At 44.1% G+C, this 20,321-nt stretch overlaps 2 protein-coding genes across 6 annotated transcripts in view; one reads left to right on the forward strand and one right to left on the reverse strand.

Annotated features, from left to right (window-relative positions):
• Positions 1 to 1,508, forward strand: part of LOC136582377 (cytoskeleton-associated protein 5-A) — a 59,204-nt gene extending 57,696 nt beyond the window's left edge. For 4 of the 5 annotated variants that reach the window (XM_066583376.1, XM_066583381.1, XM_066583378.1 and 1 more), the window contains one exon: positions 644 to 1,508. In XM_066583376.1, coding sequence (XP_066439473.1) covers positions 644 to 892 — 249 coding nt within the window. In that variant the 3' untranslated portion in view covers positions 893 to 1,508. The remainder of the gene's footprint in view (positions 1 to 643) is intronic. The other variant, XM_066583379.1, reaches the window with a different exon arrangement.
• A 4,288-nt stretch (positions 1,509 to 5,796) lies between these two features.
• F2 (coagulation factor II, thrombin) overlaps positions 5,797 to 20,321 on the reverse strand; it is a 29,549-nt gene continuing 15,024 nt past the window's right edge. Inside the window, exons 8-14 of the mRNA XM_066583382.1 lie at positions 17,876 to 17,980; positions 15,113 to 15,239; positions 13,488 to 13,655; positions 7,572 to 7,745; positions 7,302 to 7,480; positions 6,251 to 6,321; positions 5,797 to 6,051 (exon numbers count right to left, since the gene is read on the reverse strand). Of these exons, the coding sequence (XP_066439479.1) occupies positions 5,905 to 6,051; positions 6,251 to 6,321; positions 7,302 to 7,480; positions 7,572 to 7,745; positions 13,488 to 13,655; positions 15,113 to 15,239; positions 17,876 to 17,980 (971 nt within the window). The 3' untranslated portion in view covers positions 5,797 to 5,904. The remainder of the gene's footprint in view (positions 6,052 to 6,250; positions 6,322 to 7,301; positions 7,481 to 7,571; positions 7,746 to 13,487; positions 13,656 to 15,112; positions 15,240 to 17,875; positions 17,981 to 20,321) is intronic.

Raw genomic sequence — 20,321 nt, forward strand, 5'->3', positions numbered from 1 at the left:
CTGGTGACCTGTTCCCTTTTAAGTCACACCAGCGCCTCACTCCACCCATCTCCCTGGCATATATACGTGCCATTGTGAGTATGTGACACCTGTAAAATCACACTGGAGCAACACAAAATATTAACCATGTTTAGGTCCTGCTGTACTAACAGGGATAGAGGAAATTCTGTAAGTCCGGATGGAGATTCTGCAACATGAAACAAACTGCATTACTCAAGACTTGTCAGAACTATCTGCTAGTGGGGTATATCCGATCCACTCCGCTGTAGATCAGGGTGGGAAGAGGGATAATCCCATCTTCCATCCAGGTTGATAGATGGCCAAATTGTCTGAAACTGAAAGGTCGCTTTAAAGCTCTGTTCTGGGATGGGAGGGTGGAGGGGAACCTACCTGTACTTCATCTTCTTTCCTGGCCCTTCGATCTGCCTCTCCAGTCTTGCCTAATGTCTCCAGTCTTGCCTAATGTGCTAAGCATGTGCCTATTGATAGATTAGGTTGTACTTCTGTCATCTGAACTGTATATTAAGACCAGCGTACAGAATGTCTGTCTTATTAGATCACACCCATTGTGTTTATGGTTTGCCCTCACGACCAGGTCATAAATGGTGGAAGCCTTTATTCATTGTTCTTTGCCCTATTCTAGCAGGATGAGAGGCCTCCGCTCAGCTCTCTGCTCTCGAAGACCTCTGCTCCTCCATCGGTGGTCTCCTCCACAGACATGCTACACAGCAAGCTCTCTCAGCTCCGGGAATCGCGTGAGCAGTTCCAGCACTTGGACCTAGACTCCAACCAGACTCACGCCAGCACCACATCCACCTCTTCCTCGTCCACAACAGCCAATATTGACGACTTGAAAAAGAGACTGGAAAGAATAAAAAGTAGTCGGAAATGATTACTTCTAAGCCTTGTGCTGTCATCTCTTCCCTTTCCACTCTCTAGGAGTCCTGTCTCTGGCTCAGTGGCTTTGTCTAGGCCTATTGTAAACTATTGTTTTATGTATCATACTGTGCATTTCTTTGCTCTGGGGAGGGAGAGCAACATCTACCGTGGCTGAGTATTTGTACATATATATATTGCTGTTCTAACTCCCCTGTGTGTTTTAGTGTACAGACTGTCTACCTGTTCGATACCTAACTACTTCTTTTTTTTTTTTTTTTTTTTCCTTTGTTTTTGTTCAGTTTTACTCATCCGTTTCCATGGCTCTTATATTTGTAGCTACGTGGCTGTTTTTGACTTGCTTTTAATTTAACATAAAGCAGTGGATCGCTGATTCTGTATGGAATCGTAAGGCATGGCATGAAATGTTTTTGTAAATAAAGTTTGAAATAAGTGAGTACATTGTAAATGCTGTTTTTCAGTTGCTCCAGTGTTTTTGGACCTGTACATTACAGTAACTAATCCACAAGGGCCTTGTACCTCCGCCTAGCCACTAGCTCTTGCTCTGAGCCGTAATGTTTGGCATTTAATTTTCATGGGCCATTATAATAAAAAATTTCATTTTAAAACCATACATTTTGGGCGGCATTTTATTATAAAAGCCTGTACACTTGTGTACCGGGTTTTTTTTTTTTTTTTATATTGCTGTCTGGAAAAGGACACTTTTTAAAGGACCACTCCGGTGAAGAGACATTTTCCCTACAACATCATGACGCATACGCTGGAGGTTGCTCACCTGCTGACCTGAAGGGACAGGAAGAGGCAGAGCCTAAAAGAAACCTCCCCTCCACCAACACCAGTGGTTTTCCTGTCCCTTCAGGACAGCAGCAGCAGAGCTCCAGCGTATGCGGTCACATGCCACCAGATCAGGACTTTAATTCCACGCAACATGTCGGTTTCAGCGCGGCTTGGCAGCAAGTCTGTAGTGTGTGGACCACACTTTTTTGCAAATCTTGTCTACTTTGGTGCTTTAATCTCTGGTTTAAGATTGCAGGCAGAAAGTCTGCACAGCAACTCCACCCTGTGTGTGAACCCAGCCTAAATGTCTGTATATCAAGCAGAATTGCACATTTGGAATACCCCACCAACCCTACGGACAGATTCTAGAGTCACTGCCGATTACTTACAAGGGCCACCAGCTTTTTGCAGACACAACTGCAATGCAGCCTTGTCTAATTCCACTGGTCAGGGAATATGGCTTCAAAAAAGTTATGTTCCTCGCCTTTCCATGGTCCCTTTCTGTTTGGGCCAGGCTTAGATAAGATCGAGGAGAACGTTTCCGATGGGAAAAGAGGTTTTCCTTAAGGAGAACCACACAGCCTTGTTTGTGCCCCAGGGCAAACTCGAAGCTAGCAGTGATGAAGGCGCAAAACAGGATGCTGGAGTTATGCAAAAGGGGTAGAGAGAAAATTCCTCTTCAACCCAAATCAAAAGGATGATCAAAGATCAAAACAATGATGCCATTCCAGTAGGGGCAAGATTACAGGCTTTTTTGGGGGAATGGGTTCAGCTCTGTGAAAATGCTTTGATTTCAAACCTCGTAAAGGAGGGACACCAAGTAGTGCTAATTTCTCACCCTCCTCAAAACTTCACAATAACTTCTTGCCTCAGTTAAAAGATTCTCAAGGGAGCGACCGCTGGGGTTTGGGAGGAAGTGCTGCTTCGATCCCCTAGCACTTGTAATTGCTGACTGGGGTACCACTGATTTCAATGAGAGCTGCGTTTGCAATTCCAACCAGTGTAGTGGCTGGCGGAAGTAACAGCATTTCCGCTCAGACTCAGTGTAGCCTGGTGGCCGCTGCCTGAATAATCCTGCGATGGACGAAGCTCAGCTTTCTGCACCAGCTTGCCCGATTGAAGGCGGTCTTCGGATAGCTGGGCCCATCTTCATATACATGGCATTCCTCCCTATGGGCCCGATGTGGAGGCGTCAGACATATGTTCGAGTGGCATTGGCAGCTCCAATACTTCCAAGTTGCCTCTTCTGCGGAATTGAGGCTCAGTTCACCACAAACGCTATGAATGGCATGAAAGGTGACGGGGGAAATGCACAAACCATGAGTAGTCCACCAGGTTAAAAAAAAAAAAAAAGCTCATATACAGGCTGTCTGTTTGGCATAATGGATTCTCCTGTTCTTGCAGGATGAAAGCCAAAGCCAAAAAATTAATGACATTGCAAAGAAATTGATTTGCGCTGACTGTACAGCAAATAGTCAGGGAGGAGCAGGTATCGCTAATGGATAATCTCCACCAGATGGTGAGACGAGGTTCAGGCACTAAAGGGGGAACTGGTCTTGCAACTCCAGCCTGGTCCTTCTGGACCACCAAAAAGGTCCAGTACGCTGGGCTAGATTTCCTCTACATCCGAAGTATTGGATATGGTATTATCTGAGGGCGACCTCTCTGAATCAACAGCCCCTCTGATCATTGAAGACGATAAAAAAAAATTACTGTTCTACAAGTAATACCGAAGAACTGCTAAAAGCCGTTAGTCACTATAGAAGTAGTAGACGTCTAACCAATGCGGTTGTTGCAAGATAAAATGTTTGGGGGCTTAAGGTCACACTGCAAAATAGTCTTCCCAGTAAACCAAACGCTAAAGCACCTAATTAGAGAAAGAAAAACTATCTGAAAATTTAAGGATAGGCTTTTATTCACGCTAGAAGATATGAAGCTCTAGAGGGAAATGCCCAAGGTAGACACACAAGTGGCAAAAGTGATTAATGATTCCTCCCAGCTGAAGAACCTCGTGGATAATAAGGCTGACCACCTTCTCAAAAAAATCATGGGAGACTTTATGTAGTCTTATGGAAACAAATATAGCATTCATGGCTGTGACTCGTTCAAGGTACCTGTGGCCCTCGCAGCTGGACAACCACCTGAAACTGAGGACCCTGAGGGAAGAAATCAAATGTCATTGCTTAAAATGGCCACTAGGTTCCTGGCAGAGTCTGCATTTCTTAGCCAAAAATGTGGTATTGGGCAACTCCACAATGTGTGCCCTGATGTCTCCTTTTTTTTCCTAAAGTGGTATTAGCATTCCACATGGAACAGGAAATAATCCTGCCTTCCGTCTGCCAAGACCATAATAGCAAGAAATGGTGACTTTACAATCTATACCTTAGACGGGCAGTTTTAACCTTCTTGCATGTCTCACAGACCTTTAGAAGATCTTATAACCTGTTTCTTCAGTTCCAGGGCCAAAATAGGGAAGGCGGCTTTGAAAGACTCCGTCGCTAGATGGATCAGAATGTCAATTCAGGAGGCATATAATGCCAGAGACCTGCCTTCACCCGAGGGGATAATGGTCCACTCCACATGGGATTGAACGCAGCAAAGCCCAACAGAGCAAATTTGTAAAGCCACAACGTGGTCTAATATTTTCTCAGTGTTTCTAAGCATTACCGCTTGGACCTCCAATCTGGTAGGGAAATGGCCTTTGGGCGAAAGGTCCTCCAGTCCATGGTTCCCCCTGATAGTACTGTTATAATCTGGTATTGCCTCCATATGTACTGTCTGGATGGACGGAATGGTAAAACGAGTATTACTCTTACAGTTAATTTTTTTTCCATGAGTCCATCATGATATCACATACTTACCCACCCTTATAGATTACCGTATAAACGATACATGAAACATAACAATATGTTGTATTTCCAGCAGTAATAAAGGATTGGGCCACGTACCCATTGTCCTAATTTGAAGCCACTGGAGAATGGTGGTAGGCGGTGGCCTTTTGAGCTCTCCTCTTCCTGTCCCAGCGGGGTCAGAGGGCAACCTGCTTGTGTGCTGCCATGATGGACTCATGGAAAAGGGATTAACAGTAACATTAATCCTTGTTTTTCAGTCTGCCTTTCGGGATATCTTCTGCTCCCCTTATTTTTACGAAGATGAGACAACAACAAAGTTCAGCCATAAAGGGAATAAATCTGTTAATTCTATATTTGAACAACATTCTGATTGTAGCCAAAACCGAGAAGCTCTTAAATTGCCATCTACTAATTACCATCCAGCTTCTTCAGTCTCTGGGCTGGATAATCAATTGGGAAATTCGGAAATGAACCCAGTCATAGACTTTGGAATAATTCTGGACTCGGAGAAACAATGCTCTTTTGTTCCTGCAGGCAACATACAAAACCTTCAGCTGCAGATCAAAACCTTTATGAAACTAAAGACTTGTTCTATGCAATCAGCTTGTCCCTTCTAGGGAAACTAACCTCTTGCATTATCCCAGCAGTAGCATGAGCCCAGACTCAAACAAGAACTCTCCAGAACACAATTCGGAACAAGAAACAGACTTCTCTAGACAAGAAGATTGGTAATGGGGAATACTGTAAAAACCTTTCTACACTGGTGGCAACGAACAACAACAATTTGACGAGGCTGGGGGTCAGTGGGTTTTAAGATCCTGTTCAGATCACAACAGATTTCAGTTCTTTTGTTTAGGGTCTCAGACTACCTTTATTATCAAGGTACTTGGTCTCCAAACATCAGTCCTCAAATTTCAGAGAACTTGAAGCGATATGAAAAGCCCTTCGGAAGTCGTCAGACACAACCAATAATCTTCTTGTGCTACGTTTGCAAACCGTGAAGAGAAGCATAATTACATAGGTCAATATCTATCTAACATAAGCTGACCATGCCAACAAATATCAGTTATCTGGTATTTCATAACCACACAGCTCTTTCCTCTATTATCATATGCCTACTACGCTCAGCCGGTCTCCCTAAGTCAATCCATCCTGCAGTATTCTTAAATACTCCCTCCTGGGAAGGTTGATCTGCCTCCGCACTTCCCCTAGGCGGATCAGAAGGTTGCTTTAATTGCATTTTTATGTACTCCAGGAAGACACAAAGTCATTGAAGTGTTTAAAATATTTTTATTATATTTTGTGTGGAAATACATAATTTGGTTGGGTTGAGCTTGGGTTGCTGTAAGAAGCCGAGGCTGGAAAGTTAAACTTGCTATTAGGAACTAGGTTCCTTCTCTACAATCTTCCCTATCCATTTCCGCAAGCGATGCACATGTGTATAGAAGCCATACTTTCCATCACGGTCACATCCCTCACCCCAAGACACTATACCCATCTGGTACCAACGGTTGCTGATGGGATCCTAGGGGGAAAAGACATAGAACCATTATGTTTTGTATTGCTCCCTTAAACAAATTATTTATTGGAGTAATTGGCATTTGGTGCCACTTAGGGAAGTAAAAACCAAATACCATTTACTCCAATGAGGGTGAAGGTGATGACTCTCTAACAGAAAATGTCATCAATAAATGTTCTGAACCTGAGAAACGTCTCAATCATACCTTCATGACAAAAGGGCCACCACTGTCTCCTTCACAGGCATCTCCCCTCTTACTGTCTTCTGGACTGTAGCCTGCAAAAAATAGGTATTGATCTCAAGAGTTGAGACAACTCAGGTGGTCGACCTTAAATCCTTAGGGCTCCTTCACACTGGCAAGTAAATCGTGCGAGATTTGTGCATTGCCAAACACACACATCTCACACAAATATGAAACCCATTCTTTTGAATGGGTTGATTCACATTTGCGATGTTTTCTTGCATAGCACCATATCGCGATGCGATGCAGAAAACAAATTGCAGCATGTTCTTTCTGTTAGCGATATTGCCCATTGCCTTCAATGGGGGCTGGCAGCATGCCGGCCTCATTGAAATCAATGGGAAAAGATCACGAAACAGCCTTGCATCCCTGCCATGCTGAAGGAATCCCCCATAGCAAGGGGCGGAGATACAGGGGATCTCCCCATACTTGGATAGATAGGGGGCGGGTCTAGAGGGCTTACCCGGGATGGCGCTTCAGAGGGGGCTCTTATAGTGATTCCTCTCTAGCCAAGAGAAAGGCGGGGCTAAAGAGATCCACCCTCTAGCCCCGCTCCCTCTCTTGGCTAGAGAGGAATCACTATGAAAACCCCCTCTAGCCCCGCCTCCTATTGCCTCCACTCTCGGGGAAGCCCTTAAGGAGGCCTCTAGCCATGCGTCCCTATCTCTCCAAATATGGGTAGATCTCTAGGAGATCCCCTGTAGCTCCGCCTCCATTTATCTCCCGGCTATGGGGAATTCCTTTAGCCCCGCAGGGATGCGAAGCTGTTTCCATGTGAAAACGCCTCACATCCAGGGGTTTTAAGAAGAATTTTGAGGGAGATATCGAGCCGTGAATCACGATCTGATATCGCCCTCACTAGTGTGCAGGAGCCCTTAGTGTTGTTGAAGTGCCTCAAAAAAATGAGCACCCTGTCAAGAAGAGAGAAGCAAATATTTTATAGACCGGTCACTTTGACACATCGAAATCTGGTTGTCATACATATGTAGTATTCTCTCTCTGGATGAAAAATTACCTGCACAGAACATGTTATCTGTCACTTTAATCTTGGTGGAAGCCTTGCATTTCTCCTGTTCAACAACAGGAAGGTTTATTTGCTGAAGGATTGTAGGTAACTGCGGTCCTCCTGAGCTCCATGTTTCCTGAAGATTTCCCCAACCGGAAACACGACCTTTGAATCCTGATTGCATAAACCTGAAAGACAACGTTTATGGGGAACAGATCAGATGCTAGAACTTCCTAGGAGATCGGAGGACCTTGCCTGGTATGAGATGGAGGCCCTTACTTCTGTACAATTTCCTTGGTAGGAAGACACACTGGATGGATATAATTACTGAAGGGCACAGGCTTCCTCAGCTGCACAAGTGCAATATCCCGGTCAAGATTCTCCTTCCAGTTGTACTTATTGTGGACAATGATCCGTTCAATCTGTAGAATTTTCTCTGTTTGCTTCTCATATCTGGATGGAGAAAAGCAAACCACGATGACTAAAATGTTGGCATTCCACCAAGAAGCATGTGATTGTTCTCAGCAAAAGAAACCAAGTAATCTTGTAGATATGATGCCTTTTAATGGTTAACAAAAATACATGATGTTATAGCGAGCTTTCAAACCTACTCAGCACTCTTCCTCAGGCTTAAATGGAGTATATCCGAAGAGAGGCATATATATATATATATATATATATATATATATATATATATATATACATATACACACACACACACATACATATGACAAGGCACAGACATGGGGTGATTAATTTGCACTTAAAAAAATACCAGGACAGGATGAGTAGAGAAATAAATACTTAAATAGTCCCTTGATAAAGATGTGAAAGTTTTATGGTCTCTGATTAGTGTTAGGGGGTCACCAGGCCAGAGTGTTATCTGTGCTATAGATTTTTATACTTCCCAGTCACACATGAATCCTCTTGAAGAATTTAGGCCTCTTTTGAAATTGTAAAAAGCTATAAATTTGTACTCCCAAATCCTTTTATGGCTTTGTGATTTGAAAATTGACTTTTAATATGGTGGCTTTCATGTGTTGTATGTTATGTCCATAACTAGAAAAGCGCTTGGCCACTGGTAATTCTGTCTTTATTTCTTTAATTGTGTGGCGGTGAGACCTCATTCTCGCTTTCAGTTTTTCCTCCTGTTTCGCCAACATAGAGGGCCCTAACAGGCCATTTACTGCACAGGAACAGGTACACAACATCGGAAGTGCAACATGCGAATATATATATATATATATATATATATATATATATATATATATATATATATATGCATACCTCTTCGGACCTATTTCATTATGCCTGAGAGGTTGGAACGCTTGCTATAACATCATGTATTTTTGTTAGTAATTAAAAGGTATCATATTTACAAGATGACTTGGTTTCTCTTACTGAGATCACATTTTGCTCTAATGGTTAACACCGTACCAAACATAATTTAATTTAACCAAGAAACATTTGACACAGCTTCTTTTGCAACACCATGAAATAAATGGAACTCTTGCACAATGAAAGAGTAAATTAGCTTTTAGAAAACTTCCTATATGTCATTATGCTTTGTCAGAAGTTTTGATGAGTGAAGGTCTGGGGTGTGAAGATCCCCACTAATTGCTAAAAAGAAGGAACAGAAGGGCCTGTTTAAGCACTGCACCTCTTTGGCTGTGATCAGTGAGCGGTGTATGTACTCATAGGCTTTCTATTAAGCCTGCATGTCACTCCAAGCAAAGCTTTAAGTGGCCAAACAGGCACGGCGCTCAGATCAGCACTTCGGCCCCTTTATTTTAGCAATGAGTTGGGATCTTAGCATCTAGACTCCACGAATGAAAACTTATATCAGATGTTTTCCAAAAGTTTAGTTAGTTACATTTTAGATGCATTCCTATGGGATGTAACATTACCCAATAGAGTGTGCTGTGCTGCCAGAGATGATTTTCTAGAACATGGGACTCTGGGCAAAACGAAGCAAAGTAGCCCTTTTAATAGCTTGCCAGTTTTAGCAATTTCAGTCCACATAATGCCAATATAATATTGCCATACATATCATACATAATTGCACCCATAGAATATATTGTTTATTTAAAAAAATACCACCATATTAAATAACACTGGGTGGTTCTAGCTTGCACCTAGGTTTCCCTCCATGGGGCCCTTGAGCAATTTTCCAGATTACTGAGGGCAATTTAGCAAAAATAGTGCAATGTAAAAGAAGAGAAAATGCTGATAGCAACCAATAAATTGGAAAAGTGAGACCTGAATTAAGACTGATTGCTATGAACAACTCCTACTTTCCTTGTATCAGTTTTTATACACTATGTTAATATAAATATTGGGACCCCCACAGATCCTGTGCTATCAGGTGAATGGTATATGCAAATGGGATGTGGGAGCATTAGGTATAAAGGAGAGTATCACACTGGCATATCCCAGTACAGAAACCATCAAAATGCCGCCAGGTAGGGTACTAGGATGTCATCTGAGCAAACAATCAGTACGGGACACTGCAGCCCTCTTGGAGATTCCAAAGTCCATTGTTGGCACAGTTATTTGGAAATGGAAAACCTCTGGTGTGTGTGCAGTGCAGTTATGCTCAGGTAGACAAAATGTGGACAACAAAGTCTTGTACGAGTTGTGAAGGTATCACGCACATCGTCTGTTCAAACACTCGCTCAGGAGGCCTCACAGGCCTTTGGAACATCTATTACCACCGAAACCATCTATAGGGAACTGCATGCAAAGGGTTACCATGGATCAGCAGTTATGCCTGTGATGGTGCTTGGAGCGTCATTCTTGGACTGTAAGTGAGTGGAAGCAAGTGTAAGTATACTGTGATTCATCTGTCCACATCTTCCGATTGGATGACCACACTTGGGTGTGGCGGATGCCTGGAGAGCGGTTTCTACGCAACTGCATCTTCCCAACAGTGAAGTTTGGAGAAGGTTCTGTTATGGTGTGGGGGTGTTTCTGCTGGGAAGGACTAGGATCATTGGTTATAGTAAAGTCCACCCTCAACGCCAATGGGTACTGAGACATTCTGGACAATGTGGCATCACCTACCCTGTGGCAATACTTTGGTAGAGCTCCGTGTCTACCAACATGACCGAGCACAATGTCATACAGCACGCAGTGTTGACGCTTGGTCTGAAGAGAAGAACTTCATTGGCGAATCCAAACTCTAGATCTTAATCCCATCTTTTAGAAGACTTAGAACACGGTATCCGCAGATGTCCAACATCCCAGCATCACTATCTGTAGCTCTCCTCGAGGAATGGAGGCAAATCTCTCCACTCGTCTATGGGAATTTGGTGGAAAGCATGCCTAGCAGGGTTACTGCCGTCAGTGAGGCTGAAAGCAGCCCAACACTGTATAAAAAAATGTGAATTAAATCGGATTTCATCACCTTCTATGTATATCCCAATACTTTTGCCAACATAGTGTACAACCCCAATTCCAAAAACATTGGGCTGCTGTGTAAAATGTAAATAAGTGTAAAAAAAAAATGAATGTAATGCTTTGAAAATTTCCTAAAACCATATTTTATTCACAATAGAACATATCAGAAGAGGGAAGGGAGAAATGTTTCTAAATCATTTAAAAAAAATTACCTCATTTAGATATTGATGGCAGCAACACATCTCACCAAAGTTGGGCTAAGGCCATTTCTACCATTGTGTAGTATCTAGAGATGAGCGAGCATACTCGCTAAGGGCAATTACTCGAGCGAGCATTGCCCTTAGGGAGTACCTGCCCGCTCGGAAGAAAAGATTTGGCTGCCGGCGGGGGGCGGGGAGCAGTAAGGGAGAGTGGGGGGGGGGGGGAACGGAGGGGAGATCTCTCTCTCCCTCCTGCTCACTCCCGCAACTCACCGCTCCCCCGCGCCTGCAGCCGAATCTTTTTTTTCGAGTGGGCAGGTGCTCGCTAAGGGCAATGCTCGCTCGAGTAATTGCCCTTAGCGAGTATGCTCGCTCATCTCTAGTAGTATCCTCTCTTTTGACAACAGTCTGGAAACATCTGGGAAGTAAGGAGATCAATTGCTGGAGTTTTGGGAGAGGAATGTTGGCCCATTCTTATCTGATGTAGGATTCTCGCTGCTCAACAGTCCTGGTTCGTCTTTGCTGCATTTGCGTTTCATAATGCGCCAAATATTTTCTTTTGGTGAAAGGTCTGGACTGCTGGCGGCCAGTTCAGCACTCTGACTCTTCTGCTGTGAAGCCATGTTGTTGTGATTAGAGATGAGCGAACGTACTCGTTTAGGGCGTTTTTGCACTCGAGCACCGCTTTTTCCGAGTAACCGACTACTCGGGCGAAAAGATTTGGGGGGCACCGGGGTTGAGCGGGGGATTGCAGAGGGGAGTGGTGGGGGGGAGAGAGAGAGCTCCCCCCTGTTCCCCACTGCTACCCCCCGCTCCACCACGCCGCTCCCCGCCCCCCGTTGCCCCCCAAATCTTTTTGTCTGAGTAGTCAGTTACTCGGAAAAAGCGGTGCTCGAGTGCAAAAACGCCCTAAACAAGTAAGTTCGCTCATCTCTAGTTGTGATGGATGCAGTATGTGGTTATCATTGTCTGGATAGGAGTATATGTTGTTCTAAAACCTCTATATACTGCTCAGCATTGATAGCGCCTTTCAAGATGTGTGAGCTGCCCCTGCCATAAGCATTAATGTGACCCCATACCATCAGATATGCAGGCTGTTGCAATGATAACAATCTGGATGGTTTCTTTCCTCTGTACTCTGCAGGATATGGCATCTGTGGTTTCCAAAAAGAATTTCAAATTTTGACCACAGAATAGTTTTAAATTTTGCCTCAATCCATTTTAAATGAGCTTTGGCCCAGAGAAGATGTTGGCGTTTCTGGATTGTGTTGATATATGGCTTCTTCTTTGCATAATACAGCTTAAGCTTGCCTTTGTGGATGCAAGGCAAACTGTGTTCACAAAGCATGATTTCTGGAGGTGTTCCTTAAAGGGGTTGTCCCGCGCCGAAACGGGTTTGTTTTTTTTCAACACCCCCCACCCCCACCCCCACCCCCGTTCGGCGCGAGACAACCCCGATACAGGGACTTAAAAAAAAAACTGCACAGCGCTTACCTGAATCCCCGCGCTCCGGTGACTTCTTACTTACCTGATGAAGATGGCCGCGGGGATCTTCTCACTCGGTGGACCGCAGGGCTTCTGTGCGGTCCATTGCCGATTCCAGCCTCCTGATTGGCTGGAATCGGCACATGACGGGGCGGAGCTACACGGAGCCGGCATCCAGCACGAGCGGCCCCATTGAAAAAAGAAGAAGACCGGGACTGCGCAAGCGCGGCTAATTTGGCCATTAGACGGCGAAAATTAGTCGGCTCCATGGAAACGAGGACGCTAGCAACGGAGCAGGTAAGTAAAAAACTTTTTATAACTTCTGTATGGCTCATAATTAATGCACAATGTACATTACAAAGTGCATTATTATGGCCATACAGAAGTGTATACCCCCACTTGCTGCCGCGGGACAACCCCTTTAAGCCCTTCTCACACATGTGCTTGTAAAAACGCAGCATTTTTTAACGCAGCGTTTACTGCGTTTTCAGCTGCGTTGACGTGCGTTTTTGACAGTGGTTGACTTGGTTTTCAGCAAGCAGCCAAGCAAGCTGATAATGCCAGAAAAACTTTTAAATACAGCTTTTCACAAATTGGTGAACCTCTGACCATCTTTGCTTCTGAGAGACTCTGCCTCTCTAACATGCTCTTTTTATACACAGACTTAGTAGAATATGGACCGTCCAGCTGTTTTTCATTGGTATTACTAACTTTTCCAGTCTTTTGTTACCACTCTCCTAACTTTTTTGAGATGTGTTGCTGCCATCAATTTCTAGAGGATTTCATTTTTTAAATGAAATGGAAAATGTCTACCTTTTCCCTTATGAAGTGTTCTGTGTTCTACTGTGAATAAAATATGGTTAGATGACATTTCCAAATCATTTTACACAGTGTCCCAACTGTTTTGGAATTGGGGTTGTAGATCCCCCAATGAGCCTGATCATATCCAACTTGTCCGATCATATCTTCCCTTGGCACCAAATATTGGATGAGGCTTTGGTAGGTCCCTAGACATTAAGTCAACCACCAAATATCTAAAGTTTATGTGCATACAACGGTCCACAATCTTGGCTGTGTGTTTGCCACACTGTGTGCAGGGAAAGTATCTTACTTGTTACGAATATGTTTTCCTATCCGCACTAGGAGATCGTCCCTGGTGAAGTTTTTATCCCATGGAGGATAAAAGATACAATGAGCAGCGGTCATTACCCAACGATCACTTATTAGACTGGCACCACAGATGAGTTCCTGGGGCTGTTTTTTAAAGAGCATCACTTGCCTAAGAACAGGAATGAGCAAGGTTGTTACTGGTTTGCACATATTATGATGTCACACATTTGTTTAAATTATGCTTGATTTAAAGGAACATGAAAGGAACCAGCAGCAAGGTTCATGGATACTGGAGCTCTACATTGGACTAAGGCTAGGTACATACTTGCATATTTTAGGGCCGTATCATAGTCAAAGTTGCCCTGGCCTTAAAGGGGTTGTACCAAAAACAACATTTATCATCCATCCATAGGATAAGTGATAAAAGATTGATCGGTGAGGGTCTCACTGTTGAGATCACTACCAATCCCAAGAACCGGAGTCCCGTGTCCTCCTCCTCCACACTGCAGGATAATTGCAGCCCCAAGAGTAAGGGGGCGAGTAAATCGCGCGATTTTCTAGCACTGCGAGAGTGAGTGAAAATGCATGATTATGAAACCAATGAATTTCAATGGTTTCATTCTCATTTGCAATGTTTTCACTCCTGCGATGCTGCGTGGAAAAAGAAATCGCAGCATGCCCATTCTTTTTGCGATATCGCCTATTGCTTCCAATGGGGCCGCCGGCAGTAGTGCCGGCCCAATTGAAAGCGATGGGAGAAAATCGCGATCCTCTGCTGCAGCTGTGTCAGGCTGTCAGCTCCAGGGGTTTCACCTTGTTCTCAAAATATAGGGATCGCGATTTCCTGCCGCTGCTGTGACAGCAGTGGCAGGGGATTTCTTCATCCCCACGGGGAGTCCCCTCATCACTGAACACTGTGACAGCAGTGGTAGGGGATTCCTTCATCCCTGCGGGGACTCCCCTCATCACTGAACACTGTGACAGCAGCGGTAAAGTGTTCATTGATGAGGGGACTCCCTGCGGGGATGAAGGAATCCTTTGCCGCTGTGACAAGATCAGAATCTTCTCCTATTGCTTTCAATTGTGGCCGGCACTGCTGCTGCCGCATTGGATGCAATGGGATGAGGGGATTCCCCGCAGTGATGCGAGGCTGTTTTCACATAAAAACAGGTTTGCGAGAGTGATATCAGACTGTGATTCACGCCCCGGTATTGCTCTCGCCAGTGTGCAAGAACCCTAAGGAGGAAATTGATGCAGCAGCAGTCGTGCATGTGCAGCTCCGCTCCGTTAATTTTCAGTGGGACTTCCATAGATAGCTGAGTGCTTGCACTTGGCTATTTCCATCAGACCCATTGAAATGAGTGCAGTGGCATTCTGCATGTGCAACCGCCGCTGAATTTCATCTGATGTAACAGCAGGTGGGTGCAGCAAGCCCACAGTGGAATAAGAGGGGGACACGGGACCCCCTTAGGATTAGTGGACATCTCAGCGGTGAGATAGGTGATAAAAGTTGTTCTTGGTACAACCCCTTTAAGGTGTTAATCAGTGAATCAGAACTGTAGTCCATAATGGACCTATAATTCACAGTAGACTAATCCAACTAGATAAGATTCCTGTTAGGGTTACCATGGGGAACTGCCTTGTTCAGCGTCCTCTCCCTTAACAACCCGGCCTTGGATATAGGATTCCAGCAGCTCTGCCTCGCTCTTATCTGCTACTTTCTTCTGTTCAAAGAGTGGCCTCAATCCACAGTCTGCAGAGAACAATAAAACATAACCAATGATGAGATTACTGAGAAGTAATACTGTAGTAGTTCCCTCACCCCAGATGCAAATCGACCTGGCTCGGATCAGGGTTTCCTTGCCTGCCTCCTCCAGGCACTCTCCATATCTTCATGGTAAGGTGCCTTAAAGCAACCCTATGGGGCTGGTGTTAAGAAAATTGTAGATCAATATATCAGTTAATTGTTTTTGCTACTTGATTGTAGACTAGGAAGATATAGCATGCTGCTAGTATAAGTAGTGAAGGGGTTAAATGAAACTATTTCTATATACTAGCAAGTGTGTGTTACTAGGACATAGATAAGATAGTCCCTCAGACCCCCTCCCTTGCATTCCTTCCCAGTGAAATAATAATAGTTTCTTTGTATGTTATAGTTACACCTTAAAAGGTGTAACTTATGTTAAACATTTTAGTTGTAGCCTATCATGTATTCTAATTATTCTTGGAGGTATGTACTTTTCCTGTGATGTCATTTATGATATATAAACCACATGCAACTTTGAATACATTAGAAATCATTTGATACCGCATCAGGCTGGTGTGATGTGTATTTCTCCTGAGGGCCCAGACTTCTACACGAGATCTGGGATTGTCTTCTCCTTGGTAAATAAATACACAAATTCTCCTTACAGCTGGACAACCAAGGATGGCCTCCATCTAAGACTAACTGATGCTCACTGTCCATTAGTATGCATCAATATAGTCTAAGACACTACAGCTGCTTTCGTTGGCCAGTGCTGCCCACATAAGCAGCATCGCCCAGTGTCTTAGACTACTAATGCACAGTATTCATCAGGTAGTCAGAGAAGTGGTGCAGCAATCTCTGGTTGTCCGGCCCCCAAGAGTCGCTTTATTCTGCTTTTCCTTAGTATGACGATATCACAGTGTTTTAGGGTGTATTTATTTATATAGAGGTCAAAATAGGAAACAAGACCAGTCCATGTCAACCCCTTGTATGTTATGGTCTAAAGGAGCATCTCCGAGTTCTCATCTTGAAATACCAAGGTGCTTTAGAGGGTTAAGATTGATCCTAGATGTGGGCAAAAACAGAATTTTTGTTGTTTACTATCCATAGGATTTTCCATAGATATCTGGACCCTAAAGCAAAATTTGTAACAGGGCGCCTAATTATTATGTATTATTTACACTAACATGCCAAAAGTCCTGGGATAGCAGTATGTAAATTGATCATGAAGTGACGGCTTGTGAATGCCCACACCTGTATAAGCTGTGAGGTGCTATCTTGCGAGTGAGGTTGAACACTGGCCAGTGTGCTCATGGCAAGGCGACGTCGGAGTTCGAACGAGGTATTATAGTGGGTGCCAGACAGATGGGACATTACATTTCCAAAGTTGTCTGGGCATTTAACATTCCTCTATCCACAGCGTCATGTGTGTATCGGGAATACGTCACAGAAGGCATTACCATCAACAGTAGGCAAGACAGTGGTCACCCACACGTGAGTAATGATTGCGATCGTCAGTGTCTGGCTGCAATTATCTGTGCGAACATAGAAGTGACTCCGGCAGAAATCACATCCACATTAAATGCAGAAGGCCCCACACATATATCCTGCAGGTCAGTGCAGTGTTCTTTAACTTCCATGAGATACAGGAGCAGAAGACCCTCCAAAGTGCCTCTGTTAAGACCAAGACACTGGACACAGCACCACACCTGGGCTTGTGAGGTTAATAACTAGACCCTAGAGGACTGGTAACGTGGCGTTGTCCGATGAGTCATAGTACCAATTCTTTTGGGCTGATGGTAGGGTTCGTGTGTGGTGAGGGCCCCATGAAGCCATGTATGCTAGATGTCAACAAGGCACTGTGCAGGCTGGTGGTGATTCTATATTGCTGTAGGGGTGGTCTTATGGCATGACTTGGGTCCACTGGTCTACCTAAACATGTCATGTCACCATGCTACTGGGCCAAAGTTGTCCAAAACTGGTTTGAAGAGCATTCTGGAGAGCTCCTATGAATGGTGTGACCTGCACATTTGCTTGACATGAACCCAATCAAGCATTTATGTGATGTGATGGAGAGGTCCATTCATACCCAAGATCTTGTACCTACAAATACCACAGAGCTTTGAGTGGCTATCCAGATGACATGGCCGAACATCACTCTAGGCATCTTCAGTCTACTTGAGGAATCAATGTCACATCAAATTGCTGCACTTCGCCAGGATAGAGGTTGTCCTACACAAGATCATTTCCTGTCCCATGATTTTTGACATGTCAGTGTATCTTGTTATATGGTAGATGAGCCTTTGGGCCCCTCAGATAGCAGGGCCTAAATGTGACTGCTCTGTATTCCTTATAGTTATGCCTTTGAGCGTCTAAATAAAATCCCCATTGACTATAGGGAAGAATGATGCAAATACACAATGGCTCTTTTTTACCATTCTTCTCCCCTTTGCTTCCACATACTGTGGCTTATATGTGGCATATGGGGGACTCTAGGCAAGTGGGAATACCAATGGTGTAATCCTATGAATATGCGTAAAGGCTTATTGTCTGTATACCCAACATTATTGGCTGTAGGTGAGTCTCAAGGTTGTTCCGTCCTTGTGTGATTAAGGTAGTCCAACCTTTAGCTCTTTACTCACCTGCTTCTCCTTTACCAAAGGTCTTCTCATCAAAGAATGTTTGATGTTGTGTTGAAGATGTTCGGCCCGCTTGGCTAGGAAGGGGTTCTTCATCTAGAGGGCTATCTGCCAGAGAGAGGCGTCAGCCCAGTGAACCAAACAAAGTACGAGGTTTGGTAAAGATGGATTGATAATTCAGATGAAAAAGAATAAGAAACAAATAAGTAATAACAAATGACAATGATAAAATAACAAGTGACATCTACTATGGGGCATTTGGATCAAGACTGCAAGCAGTCTTCTAAAATCTAAGTGAATGTTCACTTTTGGCCACCAATTTGTCTGTACATCCAAAATTCTGTGTTGATTAGCATCATAATATATCTTTATAGCGATCAGAGCTGTTTTCTGATACAAAGCTCCAAATGTCCTGCATAAACATCCACTTAAATAATAAAATTATGTCTACCTGCAGACACCACTAGGGGGAGCTCACTGAATACTGCTATGTTATTGAGTTAACTGGAAGGCGTATACAATATACTCCACATAGTGACAGTTCTAGAATGTTATCATGTAAATCTATGGCTGTGTGAACAGAAGCAAAGGATTTAGAGCTCTGTAGCAGAAAAATGGAGTGCCAACTAGAGATGAGCGAGCGTACTCGGAAAAGCACTACTCGCTCGAGTAATTTGCTTTATCCGAGTATCGCTGTGCTCGTCCCTGAAGATTCGGGTGCCGCTGCGGCTGACAGGTGAGTCCCAGCGGGGAGCAGGGGGGAGCGGGCGGGAGAGAGGGAGAGAAAGATCTTACCTCCGTTCCTCCCCGCTCTCCCCTGCAGCTCCCCGCTCCGTGCTGGCACCCGAATCTTCAGGGACGAGCACAGCGATACTCGGATAAAGCAAATTACTCGAGCGAGCAGTGCTTTTCCGAATACGCTCGCTCATCTCTAGTGCCAACCTCACATACTGATATAGGGAGAAAGGATCAATGCCAAACCAAAATGTAAATGCTAAGAGTTGGCACTGAAATAACCTAGTTATCCTCTATTGAATTAGATCATGTCTTGTTCTCCGTTCACATTCAAGGCTGTATATACAATTTTGCTACCTATTACTAAACTCCAGCACTTAACCATACAGCTGACCTGTGTTCCTAAGGCATTGCATGCAGGAAGTATGGTTTATTACAATGTAAACTACTGTACACTGGTGCAATAACACTATGTCTCCCACAACACACTACAGCAGCGCGTATCTGGCACAGACTTTATACCCGCAGGAGGTGGCTAACATGGCTGGCTTTACCTACCTGCAACACGTGCCGTCACACAGGATACCAGCCACCAATTAGCTAAATTAATAAGCGGAATGAGAGTACTGGAATACCCAGAAAGGCTAGCAATATTGGGATTATTCACCGTTGAAAAAAGACGCCTAAGGGGCGACCAAATAACTATGTATAAATACATTAGGGGAGAATACAAGGATCTCTGCCATGATCTGTTTATAACCAGGAGTGCGACGGTAACAAGAGGGCATCCTCTACGTCTAGAGGAACGAAGATTTCATCACCAACACAGAAGGGAGTTCTTTACTGTAAGAGCAGTAAGACTGTGGAACTCTCTGCCTGAGGACGTGGTGATGGCAAAATCCACAGTGGAGTTTAAGAGGGACTAGATGGCTTTTTAGAGCCACATGAGGCCCTTAAATACCTTTTTAGAGCTCTATGATATTACAGGATATAGACATTAAACAACAAGAAGGGTCTTGGAGTCAGGTAGGAACTATCAAACGTTGATCCTGGAATTATTCTGACTGCTATCATGGAGTTGGGAAGGAATTTTTTTCCCCCCAAATGGGGTAAATTGGCTTCTGCTTCATTGAGGGGGCTTCCTCTGGATCAGCAAGGGGGGCTAGTACCAGGCTGAAGCGGATGGATATTGTCTTCCTTCAGCCTTGCATACTATGTTATATTACCAGTTTGTGGAGGAGTCACCAGGCGAATGTAGACTAAGGTTTGATTTCTCTCCCCCCCCCCCAACCTTAGATCCACCTGCCGAGATTATCTTCTTCTATGCAGCAGCCTCTTGTGGCGCTATATGAATCCTCCACCTCCTCTCTCTTGTCTCCTGCCCTTTGATATTCCAAGGCGCCGCTGTTAGCCCATTGGCACTCTCGCAACACAATCACTCACTTCTGCTGCTGTATTGATGTTATGAGCTTGGTTCTGGTATTGTATCTTTGTACTGAGGTTTATTCTGGTGCTGTATTCATGTACTAAGCTTGGTTTTGGTGCTGTATTTATATTGTGAGTCTGGTTCTGATGCTGTATTTATGTTATGAGTTTGGTTTTGGTGAGGTATTTATGTTATGAGCCTGGTTCTGGTGCTGTATTTATATTGTGAGCTTGGTTCTGGTATTGTATCTATGTACTGAGGTTTGTTCTGGTGCTGCATTCATGTACT

This window comes from Eleutherodactylus coqui, chromosome 11 (assembly GCF_035609145.1).
Source record: "Eleutherodactylus coqui strain aEleCoq1 chromosome 11, aEleCoq1.hap1, whole genome shotgun sequence".
Lineage (NCBI taxonomy): Eukaryota > Metazoa > Chordata > Amphibia > Anura > Eleutherodactylidae > Eleutherodactylus > Eleutherodactylus coqui.